Source organism: Euprymna scolopes, chromosome 3 (assembly GCF_053919585.1).
Source record: "Euprymna scolopes isolate OS-2025 chromosome 3, ASM5391958v1, whole genome shotgun sequence".
Classification (NCBI taxonomy): Eukaryota; Metazoa; Mollusca; class Cephalopoda; order Sepiida; family Sepiolidae; genus Euprymna; species Euprymna scolopes.
Window position 1 is genome coordinate 58226706 of NC_136484.1, and position 18889 is coordinate 58245594.

At 31.2% G+C, this 18889-nt stretch overlaps 1 protein-coding gene across 1 annotated transcript in view; it reads right to left on the reverse strand.

Annotated features, from left to right (window-relative positions):
• Positions 1–18191, reverse strand: part of LOC145255700 (uncharacterized) — a 38066-nt gene extending 19875 nt beyond the window's left edge. The window contains exon 1 of the mRNA XM_080114286.1: positions 17858–18191. Coding sequence (XP_079970412.1) covers positions 17858–17926 — 69 coding nt within the window. The 5' untranslated portion in view covers positions 17927–18191. The remainder of the gene's footprint in view (positions 1–17857) is intronic.
• Between the last annotated feature and the right edge of the window lie 698 nt (positions 18192–18889).

Consider the following 18889-nt stretch of genomic DNA (forward strand, 5'->3'; position numbering starts at 1 on the left):
AGATATAGGTTCCTTGGACAGGGATCTAACTTAACTTGATTTGAGCCCAAAACAAATGTTAAGAGGTCATAATAGGGGTCAAAGTTAAAATTGACCGCTTTTTTTTTTTTGCTCAACATACACCTCCAAACAACCGGGAAACGCTGGGCTGAAATGCTAGTCTTTATAATAAAGAAAAGTAATTTTCCCTATTTCATTGACGATTATAAATTTCTAACGAATGCTTGCATATGTGAATCTGCTTTGGCAGCAATTTAGGCCAATTATTGATGTTTTTGAAAAATATGTATTTTTTTTTTTTTTTTTTTTTTTTTTTTTTTAGGTGAATTAGCACAAGGTGCAGGTTTACAATTATATACTTATTCCTATCTGCGCAACTCCTATTTATTTATAAGTGTGCAATAATTTATTTCATGGATTCATCTTAGAATTTTCTTATATATGATACTGATTCTTTTAATTTAAGCAGATATTCCCTTAAATAATCAAATTCTACCTAATTTACACCATTAGCGATTACTACACTACACGTTCATCAACTCTTATCCTCGAGTGGCTTTCGAGCCTTGATAAGTAAAAAAAAAAAAACCCTTATCACAATGCTTAGGTAAATTTTACAGTAGCAATGGTTCATTCATATCTTATCGCAATAGAAATTAACCCATCGCATGGCGGTGCTGTTTTCTTCCTTAAGGTCTTGATTTGAGCAATGAGGACCCAATCGGCAGTTTTCCCTAAAGTGGTGCATCGTTTGTACCTCTCTACATGGACATAAAGGTGAGGTGTCTAGGCCCCACTTGTGGAGATTGTCTTTTGTTTTGCCTACTTTGGCTCTGGCTCTATTTCGAGTCACCCAGTAGCAATGGTTATTGTTAGCAAGTTTCAAACTATTCTATTTATTAAATGCAATAAAAAAATATTTTAAAATATGTTTATTAGTACTAGCAACAAATATGTGATGAGTAATTTTTGCTAGTATCTATGAACTAGGCTGCCTCCCTCCCTGAACAAGAGATAATACCTGAGAAGATGGCATCATGATGAATGAACATATACTTCACTCGCACCCCAAGTAGAAGGTAATGCCTGGAAGATAGTTCCATGAGGATAAATCAGGCACTGAACTACCGTCTCTCTCTGAACTGAAAGTTTTGGTTTCAAGCAGACAAAGTACCAAATCTCCACAAGTAATAGATGAATAAGATATTCAGAACAAATTATTTACATAGAACATTAGGTGTATATTAAAAATATATTTCATATTGATAAGTTGTTTATAATTATGAATAACTTCATTCTTTACTTTAAAGTAATGAACTATCAAGAATTGTAAAAAAAACTCAAAATGATGACAGATTTTTTTTTTTTTTTTTTTACTCACGTTCACCCCTAACAAGGCATATCGCCACTTGGATGTAAAAGGCTACTAATTGGGACCATGCCTAGTAAAGTTTAACAAGATGTTGGTTTACATTACATTTAAACTTCTGCATATCAATACAGTCGAGAAAGCGGGTAGCAGAAAGGGAATTCCAAAGTCTAGCTGTCCGAGAGAAGAAACTAGAAAGTCTTCTGGCATTTAGAGACCTCAACAGTGAAGGGGTGAGATTTTGTTGCTAAGCGGGGTTTTTAGGGGATATATACATCGAGGGAGCACAAGGGCAACGAGTTGATCAGAGCACATTTCATTAAAATATTTGTAAAACAGGCACAGATGCAACATTGCGGCAATGAAACAGGGGTCGGGATTTAGTTGACAAAGCGGGACCTATTAGATTGAAAACTCTAGATTACATGTCATTTGAAATATGAAGAACTCAAGCAGTACAAATTAATCATGTGCTTTAAGTCAGATCATGTCATTGGAATTCATGAGATAGAATTGACGCAAAATTCATGAGATAGAATTGACACAAAATTCATGAGATAGAATTGACACAAAATTCATGAGATAGAATTGACACAAAATTCATGAGATAGAATTGACACAAAATTCAATTAATCTTTGTAACTACAGCCTAAATCTAATAAGCATGACAGGTGCTCTGTCTGTCCACCTTCCATATCAATGTTGTCCTGCCTCAGTTAAATTTTTCTTCAATTCTATTTAAGTTAAAGTTAAAAATTCTACTTACTTAGACCTGCCCTATACTCCTCTATATAAAAAAGTAATATTCAGTGTTCTTGTCTAATTTATTTTAAGTAAAGCATTTAAACTTTCTTGTTAATGTTTATTATTTGTGTATCTGTTTGATATTTACATATCAGATACATTTCTAGATTCTTACCTTGAATCACTTTTTTGTTGGAGTTTTGAATATGGAACATCTTTTATTTTATATATTTAATTATGTGTGTGTGCTAGTTTAAAAGGTAATCACTTATAATAAGAATTGTGGAAATTCTAAAATTAACGACAGAATATATCCTATAACTTTATTTAAGTAACAAATATCAAAGTAGGAGTTAATGTTGAATAGTTGAGGTAGAAAAATCAGTTGATAAGTTCAAATAAAACATGAAAGTGATCAGGAAAGACTTGAGAGAAAGAAGGATAAATATAAACCTGACTAGAGATGCATTAATTTGGTAATCATTTTATAAAAGCTGCCCAAACAAATGCCAACATTAGGTTCACCTTTTATTCACCTTAACCAGGACACATTGCCATTGGGACATAAGGGGATTATGCCTATAGGGGTACTAAGTAAGAAGTTGAGCAGCAAGATGCCTATTCGGATTACATTTTGTTTCAAGTCGTGGTAGTATATACAATTTCAAGAAAAATCTTATGTCTTCAACTTCAGATAAGTAGAAAAAAAATGGCCATGTTGAAAAATGTTAGTTATAAACTAGTATGCCGCCCAACATTGCCCGGTTGTAAAATATGCTTAAATATGATAATTTATGCAGATTTCGTATTTAATATTAAAGAGCCAGGTCTCTATTGATTATTATATTATACTCAATATATAGTAGGGATTTCAAAAGTTAAAAAAAAAAAAAATACGACTTGGGTGCCATCAGCTAGAATCGAAACCAAAGCATTTAGCTATCAGATGAGTACTCTATGTAAACACTTATGTATTATGACATTGAATCCGACGATTCTTTACTATAAATTCGTGTAGGTGTCTAATCTAGATTAAAATGTGAGATTATATATATATATATATATATATATATATATATATATATTAGAGAGATAGAGAGAGAAAAGGACGCTGGGACGGTGCACAGTTTTATAATTATAAGATGTCAACTAGTCAATTTTATGCAAGTCTGGTGTCCTTTTTTTCCATGCAAGAGGCAGAAAAATATTTTCAGAATATATTCTACAAGAAACTATTGCATAAACATATTCTTACTGTGAACAAAGTGCCATTTATCTTTCGCAGGTTAGAATTATACATTCAAAAGCTTATTTCTAGAACAATTAATGAGTACTATGAATATTAATGAAGGATCATGGTGTTCCCTATGTTACAAGACATGTGACAAACATCTGACTGCCACTGAAGGTAAGGCATGCTTTGAGGTTGTTACAGGCGTGCAAATACCCTTTCATGTGAACATATGGTCAACTTCCAGTATGATCATCAATGACCCAGTTCGGAACCTAAAAAAATCTAGGTATAATCAGTAATAACTTAATTAAAAAAATCTAGGTATAATCAATAATAACTTAAACTAGCAAATGTCTGTCGTTGAAAATTTTGGGCAATTTACCATTTCATTTCAGTGTTCTATGTTATATTGAAATGGTTAACTTCAAACATTAGCTTTCGTATAGTCTAAATAAATAAAACAGTAGGTGTGTGTGTTTAACCGATAAACTCTTAAATTACTGGTCACATAAAGCTGAAATTAACAGGAAATAGTAATCATAAACCAAAGATGGCTTATAATGAATAAAATCTTTGTTTGGATGGATGAATAATATGCACAAAAATATGTCGGCAAATAAAAATACAAAATTCTCATTTCCACTTGCTAACATTTTTTATTAGTTTTACGCATGCGCAAATTCAATCATAGAACTGGTTTAATTTTAATCTTTCTTATCTGTCGAGTTAGCTCAAATGGTAGAAAATGCAGCTAGAATGCTAAATGAGGGAACGTGGCTGGAGCTCTGAATGTTTTTGTTCTAGCTGATGGCAACCAAATCATTTTTTTTTAACTTTGAAATCAGTACTATATAATGTTCAATAGAGAATTAGCTCTATAATAATGAATAAGAAATTTGCATGAATTAGAATATATTTAAGTGTATTTTATGACTGACAAAGCCGGTTGCATGCTAGTGAACAAATAAAATATTCTTATAGATATGTACATGCTTTTTAAACAGTCTTTATGTTAAAGCATTTTCAGATCTCTTTTATAAAACCAAGATCAAGCATACTTCATTTGTGTCTTATGTCGCACAACTTTTATTTCATTTCATAAAACATTGGAGGTCAGATTTAATGAGACATTTTCTCTAACATTGCTGGCCTTTTGGTACCTTCAAGTGTTGGTCATGATCAACTTTATATCGCCTGTGACACTCCTTGAATAATAGCTTATCTGAATACAAAGTTTGGCAAAAATCCAAACAGTTTCTGAGTCTATGGTGGATAGACGGAGATTTTATTTTAGCACAAAACTCAAAAACGGAATGTTCAGAGTTTCCTAGTCAGCTCTTTAAAAACATTACAATGAAGAATTAACTCTTAATTTACCGTTTCTTTTTTTCATTACTCTATTTAAAGTGAACTGTATACCCAGGCCACAAACAATTACCTTATCAACTTGAGATTGTCACCTGTCGAGCCAAAACAGTCTAAGTTATTTTTATATCAAAGAAACAAAGCATTTAAACTATTATTGTTCATGTTAGACGAGATACACGTTAAAATCTTTATATATTTACAAATCAAACGCCATGATTGTGTTTAATTTTTTAATTTTTTTTATTTCATTTTGAAAACACAAACACAAAAAGCAATAACATTGTAATATACGGTTCAGAGCCAAGAGTACAGATTCACATTCATTGCCTAGAAACGTCCGGTGTACTTATACTAGTTACTTTATATTTTAATACTATATATGATTTAATATAATAAAAGAAAATGTATGTGTGTGCGTAACAGATTTAACTTGTTATATAGTTAAAAATGACTTGTATAAAATCGGATGCATCCATGATGCTGTGCAGTAGAGACCAACTCCCCCCCTCCCACTAATTCTTTTACATGAATGAAGAACTAAAATAAATGTTTTTGGCTTGATGACTCGATCAGAAAAACAAATTCTAGACTAAAGCATAAAAAACAAAACAAATCTTGTCCAATCGAGAACGCATCTTTACGAATTGGATTTTTTCCATATTAAAAAGTGATCTTGTGATTAAGTTTACAATCGTGAGGAGGTACATAAATAAGGGCATTTCTATTCTGTCTTCACTACAATATCTGATAATTTTATTCACCAGCTTAGTATTTATTGAAAAATGTAGATTTAGAGCTAAGCTGTACTATCTAAAACAGTCATTACTGCCATTCGTTTTGAAAATAGTTTACATAGGAAAATCTATAAGGTAAAATTTCGAGAAAACTAAGTAAATGTAAACAAAAAAAAAATGAATTAATCTTCGGAAGTTTTAAATTTGTTTAAAAGAAATCGAATTTAGTCAATTTTTACTTAGTTTGATGTTTTCATTTCATCACACACGCAAATAAAGGCAGAATTGGAGATTTAATGATAAATTGTTTCAAACTGAAAAATACTCAAGGACTTTAATATAACAAGCATGATTTCTGTGCTTGTTAAGATAGAGTCAAACTGATCGATTTAAAAAATTTTTTTTTTTATATATATATAAATAAGTCGTTATAAGCAAAAAAAAAAAAAAAAAAAAGAAAGAAAGTTATGTACCAGCGATATATCGCCGCATTTTCCTTCTTTCTTAAACAAAGCATTCAAGTAAAACTAAGAAAAAAAGTGTAAAAATATAATATTTTCCCCCCCCCCCCGATTTATCAGAGAAGGACCTATGTTTTGAATGGCGTCCGTCAGTCCGGACGATTTTCAGATAATCGCCCATTAGTTTTTCCTTAAAATTTGCTACAAATTATATTTCATTAAATACATGTGTTAAGGCCTGAAACTGCAGTTATTCATTTACACTGGGATTCAGCGTCTCTAGGGTCTCAAAAGGTCAAAAATGCCCCCAAATTGCTAAAAATGACACTTTCCACCCCATAGCATTTCATCCATCCATTAGATTTCTCTAAAACTTGGCCAAAATGTGGAGACCATTGTTCTTAATATAAATTCAGTATGGCTGACCCTGGCAAAATTCTGGTTTGCACCCCTCTGGGACTTTTAGGGCTTAAAAAAAAAAAAAAAAAAAAAAACTTTTTGAAGCTCTTTTTTCATATTACTCAAAAACTTGATATGAATGTCTATATAGTGATTTTCCAAGGTGCTGAATTCAAATATACATGTCTTAAGGCGTGAAACTTCACTGTTCATTTTCACTGGGAGTCGACGTTCCCAGGAACTCAAAAAGGGGCCACAAAATGACACTTTTTACCCCATAACTTTTGCCCCATCCTTTAGATTTTTCTGAAACTTGGCGAAAATGTGAAAGCAACGTTGACCCTTCACACTTCTCACATTCATCATTTCTTCACTATTTTTTGTGGCATCATTTCACATTGCAGCACCAGAGGAGGACCACGCACACGCGCGCTGCTTGTTTACTTTTAAAATTGTCATGCCGAAATAGCAATATCCAAAAATTATGGAAAATCATCGAGTAAAAAGTTATTTCTAATTAAAAATAATTTTTATGGAAAATTGGGTAAAATTGCATTGTTCTTATACATTATAAAGTAGGCAGTAGTAGGAGGCTAAACGTAGGGGACATAACCGAAATGAATATTTTAAATTGTGTCATGGCTGCAATATCTATATCGATAGACTTAAAAACGCAGTAGCATGAATTTTTCTAATTTTTGGATATACTACTTTTTTCGCCATGACAATTAAGTACGTCATATTGTTTTGCTTAAACCGATATATTTATAAAAAAAAAATCAATTTGTCGCTATATCTTAACAAGCGCCATGATTTCTAATATATTGTAACAACTATGAAGAAAAGGGACATTACTCTACTTATACTAAGATTAGTTTTTTCATACGATAATTTGGACTAAGATGCGACTATTCTTAATTTTTTTTTTTTGCAAACAAATTTTTTTCACCCAATTTATTTGTTGTTACAAAGTTTGAAGTTTTATAACATTAATAACAAAAATTATAAGCAATTTTTCATTACAATTCCTCTGCAATTATCGTCGCATTTTCCTTCTTTCTTAAACAAAACATTCGAGTAAAACTAAGAAAAAAGTGTAAAAAAATAAGGTAAATTTATACAAATACCGTGACAGCGAATTAGTAGAAAAAAATGTACCCTAACCCTAACCCAGTTTTCAGATTCGTGTTCAGCACACCGAAACGTAACAGAATACTACGTAAAAGATTTTACTAATTCGCTGTCACGGTGTTTGTATAATAATACCAAAAAGAAAATTATATTTACTTAAAAAATTTTTTTGTTACGTTAAATAAAGTACTTGAACAAAAATATAGTCGCATCTTATAATTACGCTCCAAATTACCGTCTGGAAAAAAAAAAAAAAAAAAAAAAATTTGATCTTTTAGTAAAGTAGAGTTATGTCCCTTAGACGAATCGGGCTTTTTTTTTTTTTTCATGATTGCCTATCTTCTTTATGTATTAGTGGTCACGGTCAAAGCTTTTTTTTTTTCTTTTAAATTTGTAATTTATTCTTAATACTAAAAACAGTAGTAGTCTACCTTCTAATACCTAAAAATTAAAAAGTTGAACCCATTTATAATCGTAAACAAATATTACCCATCGTAATCAAATTCAATGACTCCCTCTCCTCCACTTCGAAAGTGGTCACTCAAGAAACGTTTTTAAAAATTAAAACAAGTTGTTGATTAGTCAGCATTATCTAGTTTATTTTAAAATTACTTCCTGCAATTGCCGAATTAAGGTTCTTGTTCAGAATTTTTCCTATATGTAAATCTGTATTATGTACATAACTTAAGAAAAAATTTTATGAGCAATCGAAAGCGGCCGTATTGTGGGTCATTTTGAAAACATTTGAAAAACAAAAAGGGGCGATAATTCATTTCAATCTTGCAATTATTCAAATAATGCTTACAAATACCCATTGATTATCTTAAAATGATTTTCTTTATAAAAATAAAACTAATTTATCAATTTACGTGATTTTTTAAAATAGACTTTCCTTCCGTCACGGGTATCTATATCACACAAATTTTCTTTATTATTATAGAGAGAATTCTGAACCAACGCACAGTAAATACTGGAAATACAATATAAAAAACAAACAAACAAAAAAATACATCGAAATTCATTCATTGAGAGAATTTCGCATCAGTATTTCAGATTTATAAGTGTTGACTTCATAAGAAAAACAAGCAATCGCATTAACTTTCAAATTAATTAAAAAAACTATTCAATTCGTAATTTTTTTTATAACGCGCTATTTTTCCAAAAATAAGATTAAAAGTTAAAATTAGTAGTATTGAAAGACAATCTTGATTGAATATATATATATATATATATATATATATATATATATATATATATATATATATAAAATGGACAACAACGTGGAAATTACACGAACGCTATTTTAATTTATTGATATTGCATTAAATTTAATTTATTCGTAACTTATTCCAAATCATATCCTTACATCATTTGTAGACATTTATGCTGACGACACTACCATTTATGGTACCACATCTAAGACAGTAAACGACCAAGTTCTCTCCAATTCTCTCTCCTCTGATCTTGAGCACGTAGTACAATGGGGAAAGGAGTGGCTGGTTACTTTTAATGCATCTAAAACCAAGCTTCTCTCTTTACATCATCAACATTCTAATCCACATTTGTCATCAATTGAAATGAATGGCTCTCGTCTTCAGGAGGCCTCAAGTTTTGACAAGCTTCTGGGCTTGACCATTACTCCTGATCTTAAATGGAACACGTATATCAAATCTGTTGCCAAGGCCGCTGGAAAAATGGTGGGATCTTTCTATCGATCCAGTAGATATCTCACTGCTGATGCTATTCTCTACCTATATAAGAGCCAGGTACGTCCAAGGATGGAATACTGTTGCCACATCTGGGCAGGAGCTGCTAGAAAGGACTTGTCCTGCCTTGATAGAGTTCAAAATAGACTTCGTAGCCTCGTAGGAGATGTCCTTTTCTCCTCCTTGCAACCTCTATCTCACAGAAGAGATGTTGCGAGTTTGTCTCTGATGTATCGTTATTTTCATGGAAAGTGTTCAACTGAGCTTCAATCTTTGGTCCCCCCTCGCCAAATTTTCACAAGAAACACTCGTCTAGCTGTAAACACTATCAATAATTTCCCCCACTCTTTATCTGTGCCTAAACCTAAACGTAGATTCCATGAACAAAGCTTCTTTCTTAGAACTGCACGCCTGTGGAATTGTCTTCCGTTTTCCTGCTTTCCGGCTGACTACAATATGGTTGTGTTCAAGTCTAAAGTAAATAAGTTCTTGATGAGCCGTTCCATATAAGTTATTAAATTTACCAAATTTTCATTACTAATGATTACTATATTGACCAATTTATACTGTACACTCTTTAACCCTTATCCTTGAGTGGCCTCTGGGCCTTGATAATGTGGTGATGCCTTTGTAAAAAAACAAAAAAAAAAACAAAAAAAAACTACAACATAAAAACTAGATAGTGCAAAATGAATAGCGGATGCTGAAAATGTATAAACATTTTGATCCCTCCCATTACTTAAAAATTCACCAAAAATCAGGAAATTAAACTATTTTAATGAAATTTTCAATATTTATAAAATAATGATAACGGAATATAATGTATCCATATTTATTTGAATATAGTGGACATGTATTATTTTATTTAAACAACAACGACAACAACAACAAAAAACACCTTTGAAGATATGGTTTACAGTAGTAAAAAGAAATAAAAATTTAAAAAAAAAATGAACTTTTTTGACCTTTTATATGATGAAAATAAAACATTGTAAATTGTAAAAAAAAAAAAAAAAAAAAAAATTAGTTTTTTTTCAGTTGAAAAAATTTAAAAGCGGATACACAATAAAATAAAAAATAAAAAATGGTAAAAAATTATACAAATGTTCACGATAGGAATGAACCTCTGGAAAAAAAAAGAAAACTAGTACTCCCTATCTCCCTCTAACTACCTGACGTCATTTTCAGACAGATTGACATTTTGGGCTTCCGTAGAATCCATTCTTAGACGACTTCAGTTGTTTTTATTTGTGCGAAGCCATAATCTTTGTTTTGGGGGCTAATTAAACTATTTTTGTACAAACAAGGTGTTTGTTTTTTAATATATCTTAGGACTTTACTAATTATTTTTTAAATAGACCTAGAAAACTAATATTTATCTTTCATATATTAAACTAATATTTATCTTTCAAGAGATTTTTACAATGAATTTATTTAACATCAAATTTAGCTGAACTTGTCAGTTTCCGAATGTCACCGTAAAAACATTTTGCATTATAACTTTTCACGTGTACAGATGTTTTTTCCTTTTGGAAATTAACTTTCAAATATAATCAAAAAATAGTCAGAAACCTACATTTCTGATAAACCGGCTTTCAAAACTATGCCCCCCCCCATCTTTTTTCCGCCATTAATCCTCGCACATAATAAAATCTGGTTTGAGTAGATATAATCACGACAGTCTGATCGATCTAGATGAGCAAAAGTTGTTTAAGAACATTTAAATTTATATTATTTTAATTGGAATTTATTATCGAGATGAGTATTATTTATATTAATTAATTGCGGACAATTATTCACATCATTATTAGTTATTTCACGACGTTTCGGCCAACTATTCCTCTGGCCTTTGTCAGGTGGAAACCGCGACGGATAGGAATTTCGAATATCCTAACTGCATTCTCAACAACACTGCCATCCCTGCCATTAGTAGTTGTTGTCGTCTCACCACGTTTTTGGCCAAGTAAGCCTCTGGCCGGCTTTGGATAGGATTGAAACCGCTATCTTCAGACAATGCTAATCTAGAACCGTAGAGATTCAACGTCTCTATCAACTGCGCCACGGGCCCCTTGGTGAGACAACAACTACTAATGGCAGTTAGGAGATTCGAAGTTTCTATCCGTCGCGGTTACCACCTGACGAAGGTCAGAGGAATAGTTGGTCGAAACGTCGTGAAACAACAACTAATAAAGATAAGAATAATAGTCCGCAATAAATAAATTAACATTTAAATCGTAAAACATTTTCATGTTAAAAAGGAAGATATTAAATTTTGCTTTCAAATGATTGAATGATCGTAATTGGATTTGTTTGTTTTCACAATTACTATTTTGCCTGTGATAAAGAAAACACTCGGGAGGACGATCGACCTAAGTCATTTAAAATGTTATTCGGCAATAAATGAAGGCATTTTTTTTATGTTCACGTTTTAGTGCACAACTCTTCAACTACCCCCCCCAACCACTGTTTTAATGTAGTCCATTCTAAATTTTTTTTTTTTTTTTTTACAAAGGCATCACCACATTATCAAGGCCCAGAGGCCACTCAAGGATAAGGGTTAAAGAGTGTACAGTAGAAATTGGTCAATATAGTAATCATTAGTAATGAAAATTTGGTAAATTTAATAACTTATATGGAACGGCTCATCAAGAACTTATTTACTTTAGACTTGAACACAACCATATTGTAGTCAGCCGGAAAGCAGGAAATGTTTAAACAAATGCATAAAATAGGACTCATACAAGTTTACAATACTTGTTTATATTGGTGATCTTTTCAGGTAAAAACATTATGAGCTTGCATGTCATGACAAAATTAGTATAAATTCCAAAAATTACGAAAAATGATCTAGTAGATGATGTGCTAGATCTATTTAAAACAAACATCCACAATTGCAGCCCGTTTAAAAATGGTCCTTAATTTAAGTCAAGGGAGATAAGTCAGTTTATCATACTGAATTTGTCGCCCAGCTGAAACACGATAAATCTCGATAATTCGATAACTAATTTTTGTTTGCAATTTTTCTACTGCACCATTTTTCGTAATTTTTGGAATTTATACTAATTTCGCAATAATTTGTAAGTACGTAAGGTTTTCACTTGAAATGCGTTCGTTTAAAAAGATTACCAATGTAAAACAAGTACCCGATTTTCTGTGATTCGAAAAACTTGCAATATCTTGGAATACGCGCAAACATTAATCGTTACTAATTAGTTATTGTTTTACGCAAAATGCAGGCACTCATGAGATGCCATTAAAATTTTTAAGGTTGTTAATGTATTTTAACTAAGTCAACATTTTTACTTGGGGGGGAGTAAAAAATAAAATAAAATAACGAATATGGCTAATATTTTTTTATTAAGTTATTTAAATAAATAACATTTACATTTTTAAAATATCAACTTTTAGACTATAAAATTAAAAAAAAAAAAAAAATTTCCAATCGGACATTTTAATTGTTTAAATACGTTTCTATTTTTTCCTAGACTTAAAAGGATTATTTCCGATATAAAAGTCTTTTTCAATAAAATGATTTTCCCATTGTTTGCTTTGAAAACCCGATGTCCGTAGGTCATTTTAAGCCATTAAGGGGTGGGATTGGAGTGTAATCATTATTTAGTCACCTGCGATGAAATCAAAAGTACATTAACACTATTGAACAAAAGGGGTCTTCCCTAAGTTTTTCATGTCGCCAATGAGCCAGACGAAATCTGTCTACAGTCTTAAATGAGATGTCACTATCAGGTTAATTGACATGACGTGACTTGCATTCGTACATCAAATTAAAATATTCACTTTTTATACACGTAGCGCAGAAGCACCCTTCTTTGGGTAGAGCACTGTCGTAAATAATCTCACCTGCCACTTAATTAGCTGTAAATGCGAGGCTCGCCGTTTGTAAATAAGAAAAAAAAAAAAACAAAAAAACAAAAAAAAAAAACAAGCGGCTTGAGCACTGTAAAAGTGGTGGACAAATGTTTGTTTAAAATCGACATTTGTTAAGATAATTTACGGGCGCCGCCGCGCCTGTGGATCGTCGATGGATAGAACTGCCGACTATCAACGCGATTGTTCTAGGTTCAGTCTTTAGCTTGGGAAAGTCTAACCCCACTGATGAGTTGTGATACAACGAAACAGGACTATATGGGAATTTATATATATATATATATATATATATATATATATATATATATATATATATATATATATATATATATATATATATATATATATATATATACACACACACTAATATATATATATTAGTATATTTGGGCAGCAGTTTTTAAAACCAACGATTAACCAGACTCAAAATGAAACGGAGGGCACGCTCAAGTGCTTTTGAGTATTTTAATGATTTGAAGCGACTTTAATCGTCTTTTCATTTCATCTCGCTATTTTCATTTTTCAATTTCATTTTTTTTTTTTTTTATTTTTTACTACTCGCCTGAGGATGATCAATGGAGGTCAAAAACGTTCGCGATTATGGGAAATTTCTTTTTTCACTCGAAAAAAAAAAAAAAAAAAAAAAAAAAAAAAAAAATTCGGAAAATGGTCCGACAAAAAGAAAAGGAGGATTACAAAAAAAAAACCCAAGCAAGTTTGATTATATATATATATATATATATATATATATATATATATATATGTGTGTGTGTGTGTGTCTATATATATATATATATATATATATATATGTGTGCGTGTGTTTGTGTGTCATATTTTATATAATCATAGACACACACACACATATGTGTGTGTGTCTGATTATATATATATGTGTGTGTGTGTGTGTGTGTGTCTGTGATTATATATATATGTGTGTGTGTGTCTGTGATTATATATGTGTGTGTGTGTCTGATTATATATATGTGTGTGTGTGATTATATATATATATATATATATATGTGTGTGTGTGCGTCTGATTATATATATGTTTGTGTGATTATATATATATATATATATATGTGTGTGTGTGATTATATATATATATATATATATATATATATATATATGTGTGTGTGTGTGTGTGATTATATATATATATATGTGTGTGTGTGTGTGTGTGTGTGTGATTATATATATATATGTGTGTCTGTGTGTGTGTGTGTGTGTGTGTGATTATATATATATATATATATATATATATATATATATATGTGTGTGTGTGTGTGTGTGTGATTTTATATATATATATATATATGAGAGCGCAAAAGGTGGCTTTTTATTTAATGTAAAGTATATATTATATACATCACTTTAAAAATCGCCAGCACCGTAAACTTGTAGGTCTTTTTTATGCATTTACATTGGTTTAAATGATCACCAATATCAACATGCAAGCAATTTTCCAGTTTCTTCATCGAAAGGGTGCAAGGGAGATAACAGTAAAAAGAAAATACTACAGCTTGAGAATTCATATCAACACTTGTTTAGAGAAAAAAACCTTTACGTCCTCTGTACATTTGTTTGACAAAGCTTTTATGTTTGTAATTTTTAAAAACAAGGTGGGAAATATAAAGTTATGTTTTTTCAAAATCTGATGTTTAATAACTTTAGAGTTTTTAATGCACTAGATGAGAACATATAAATATCGTTTTTCTATTCACCAAGTCAGACTATTGTGTAAAGACCCATAATGCGATGATGCTGAACAATTTTATTCCCGTATCTCAATAAAAGCAAATAAAAATGATGCAAAGTGGTCCATAAAAAACAATGGATGGAGTGCGGTAAATTTAAATTCAATTAAACTAATATAATATGTCGATTGCTCTTGCCCGATCCTCTCACAAAATATAAAACATTCATATTTGGGTTGTTCAGACTATCATTCTCATCGATGTAGCTTCCAACTTTCTTCAGGTGCATCTTTTCAAATTTGGAAATCTTCACGCCAAATTCTGGACATTGAACGAAATTTCAATTCGAAAGGTTCGTAAGTTTAAAAAGGTGCACCTGAAGAAGGTCGGCCGTAACATCGGCCGAAACGGCGTATAGGTAACTGCTACGATGAGAATATTAGTCCGAATAACTAAAAGTTGATAATTTTATAGATCTAAAATAAATAAATAAATAAATAAATAAAATATAGCTCGTTCATTCGAACTATTGTTTTAAATCTAAGTTTTACAGTATTCGCATCATCGGTCTAAACGAGTTGTGAACCTTTATACGAAGTCAATCCGAAAATCATTTTCAATTTTAGATAGTTTAATAGAACATTAGAAAGAAGAAACATGACAAATGTTAGAGAAAAAAACCATGTCAACATAAAAATAATAGAAATAAAAGGGGGGGGGATAAATTAAACTGATCAAAAAGGACCCATTTAGAATATTATTTAATTTTTTCTAGTAAATCTTTCTATGTAATCCATCAAATTCATTTTATTATTCAAAAGTTAGGAAATATTTAAAACTTTAACACCATATTAAAAGAATGAAAGCTTTTTAAAAGCAACATTAAAAAAATATATATAAAAAAACAGGAAAGCAATGATATGAAAATCTTTAAAATGTTAGAGAAGTACCCGACTTTTAAATAAAAAGATTTTCACTGTTGCTGGGCGTTTATTTATACTAGATAGCAGTTTCTTAAATATTGCCCATACAAAATAAACGAATTATTTAAAATTTAAAACAATATCTTTTGAGGTTGCTGATTTTGGTAAGTATGTGGCTTATTACATGCGTTTATGCAGCAATTAAATTATGTGGACGTGGACGAATCACACTTCATTGTTTCACGCTCTTGCTACGAACACTATTCCCCTCAAATTAGGCGATTCCAAATTTAAATCCAGTGTGTAAACGGTTAGTTTATAGACAGAATCCATAAGAGTAAACCCAATAGAGACTTTATACCACGAAAATATGTTGATTTTTTAGCAACATTACTCTCATCCTTTCTGCTATTTAGGCTTTTTTGGCGATATCGTGAGACAACCATGATTAGCTTCGCGTCTCTGGGCTTGTTAAGATAAAGTGAACAAATTAAATTTTAAATTGGATTTAAAAATACGTCGTTTTAAGAAAAAAAAATTACGTACTTAATTGTCATGTCGAAAATAGTAATATCTAAAAATTACGAAAATTCATTAAGTAGAACAACTGCTATTGTGTTTTTAGTAAAAAAAAAAAAAAAAAGTTTCGCTATAGACAACAAATATTGAACGCCATGAACACGTAATCTAAAACATTCGTTCTGAATTACGTCCCCTGTGTATGAACTCTTCACTTTCTTTTTATAACGTCTTAGAAAAAATGCAATTTCACCCAATTTTCTGTAAAAATTACTTTTAACGGTAAAGTCACTGACAAGAGTCTTGAGGTGACATAAGATAATTGTGTGCAGGCATTAAAAATGTTTCTAATATTAAATATTACATAAGAAGTCATTTCACATTAATATTTTATTTTACCCATCAGAACTTGAGAAATGCGCGATTAAAATATATAAACATTGCTTAAATAATATCCACCATGGCTATAGGTCGCTATAAAGCCGATGCAAAGCAGCCATGATGGATAGTCTAAGCAATGTTTATATATTTAATCGTGCATTTCGCAAGTTCAGATGGGTAAAATAAAATTTAACTCGAAATGACTCATATTTCATATAACATTTTTAATGCCTACACACTTATTTTCTCAGTTACAACGTACCCCAGCAGCGTATTATAAACACCCCAATAATCTCCCCATGTTAAGAAAGGCTTTCGGTATAACCCCCCCCAACCTCGAAAGCCGTTCTTAACATGGGGTGGTTGGGGGTGTTTATACTACGCTGGGGCAGGTCGTAAAAAAAAAAAAAAAAACTTTTCTCATACCATCTTAAGACTTGTTAGTGACTTTACCCTTTTAACTATAATTTCCTACTCGATTAAGTTTTGGATCTATTACTATTTTCGACATGATAATCAAGTATAAAATATTGTTTTTGCTTAAAACGACTTATGGGGGGGAAAAATCGATCTGTCAATTATCTTAAACACCCGCATCTCAATGCTTTTACGACATCCACACTTGTTGGAATCGCATTAGCGTCTAAGATTTTTTTTTTTTTTTTTTTTTTTAAATGTTAAGTACGGTTTGCTGATAGGTCAAGGGGAGGAACTCCGATTCTAATGATTACTTGGGACGGTAATTATTCCGGAGCGGGACGGGTCGACTAACCATAGAAGTAAATTGAACGTAGCTGCTAAAATTCGAGCATACGAAACGAAAGACAAAGCAAAAACAATGACAAGAGACAAAAGGCAACTATCAAACACACAAAACGGAACAGATCACAGAATTGCAAAACTATTTAAAAATCATTAAATACAATTAAGCAAAACAAAAACCCAATAGTCGTGTAGAGTAGACAGCTTTCCATTGGGTTTATTTTCTCTTCTACAACTTACAAATATTGCAGACTACTTATTTAAAAAAAAAAAAAATTAAATAAAATGTTTGTAAATATTAAAATTTAGTAACTAAATTAATTTAAAAACTTTGATAAAATATGACAAAATAATGGCTAACATTTGTTTTATTTTATTTTTTTCAATAATCATTCGGGAACCGAAAACAATTATAGAAAATCTATCTGCACGATTAGAGTTCTCAAAGTAGAATATAAGTTTAAAGAGTTGAATTAAATTTAAATATAAAATAAATACATACTTATACGAAAACAAAAACAAAATCATTAGGGGAGTATATACTTACGAAAGATTCCGAGCTCCGTAAAAAAATGAAAATTAATGGCATAACCAAGGTCCATTTTATAACCATCATATTGTGTGGTTAAAATGAACCGGGTTTTATTTTTTTTGTCAGTTCCTTAAAATAAATGTGTTTTTGTCTACTTTTTGATTATTTGACGGTGTTTAAAAGTAATCAGCAGCTGTCTCTTGGACAATTGGCTTCTTCTGGCACCGAATACGAGAACTAAACTGAGTAGACATCGATGGGCAGAAAGCTTATAAGAGCTTGCAAATTAGATCACGTGGGCAGGTCTTTCCTGTTTCATTGGCTGAGCGCGTTCTTATGTATACAAGAAAACCTAGAGAAAGAAGGGGGAAAAAGCACATGTTATAAACACAGAAAGAAATAGAGGGAGAGAAAGAGAGGGGGAGAGAGATGGGGGTGGAGAGCAGTGGGTAAGAAAAGAGAGTGCCGGAAGAAATTGGCGAAAATATATAAACTAAAAATTGATAGTATGAAATTTCCAGCTTCTTCATCTCTCATCACGCCCAATTTTCAAAACTCAGAATAGGAAGCGCCGCCCCCATATTTTGACACTATCACACGCTACTTCCCCCTGCTTCGCGCAGTATCACGAGGGCGGGTATTTATGATAAACACGTCTGGAAAAATGTTGTAAAACCTACCACTACTAATGATAACAATAATAATGAGCTCACTACCCAAATATTCTATCGTTTAATAGAATAATCTTGTTACTTTAAAACATGAATATTTAGCAAAACAGTCGGTTTGCGATTGAAAACTTATCAGGAGACAATATGAATACCTTAACAATTCTATAATTCACTCACACACACATACATACATACATACATACATACATACATACACACGCACAGTGTGTATATGCGTGTAGCATCATGTAAACCTTAGTTATTCAGAGAAAAACACCCATATTTCCTTCAAACTTTTATTCACAGACCATTGTTTCTGTTCATTTCAAAAACATTTTATGGTATTCAAGATATCATTCACGACGAGGCACCAGTG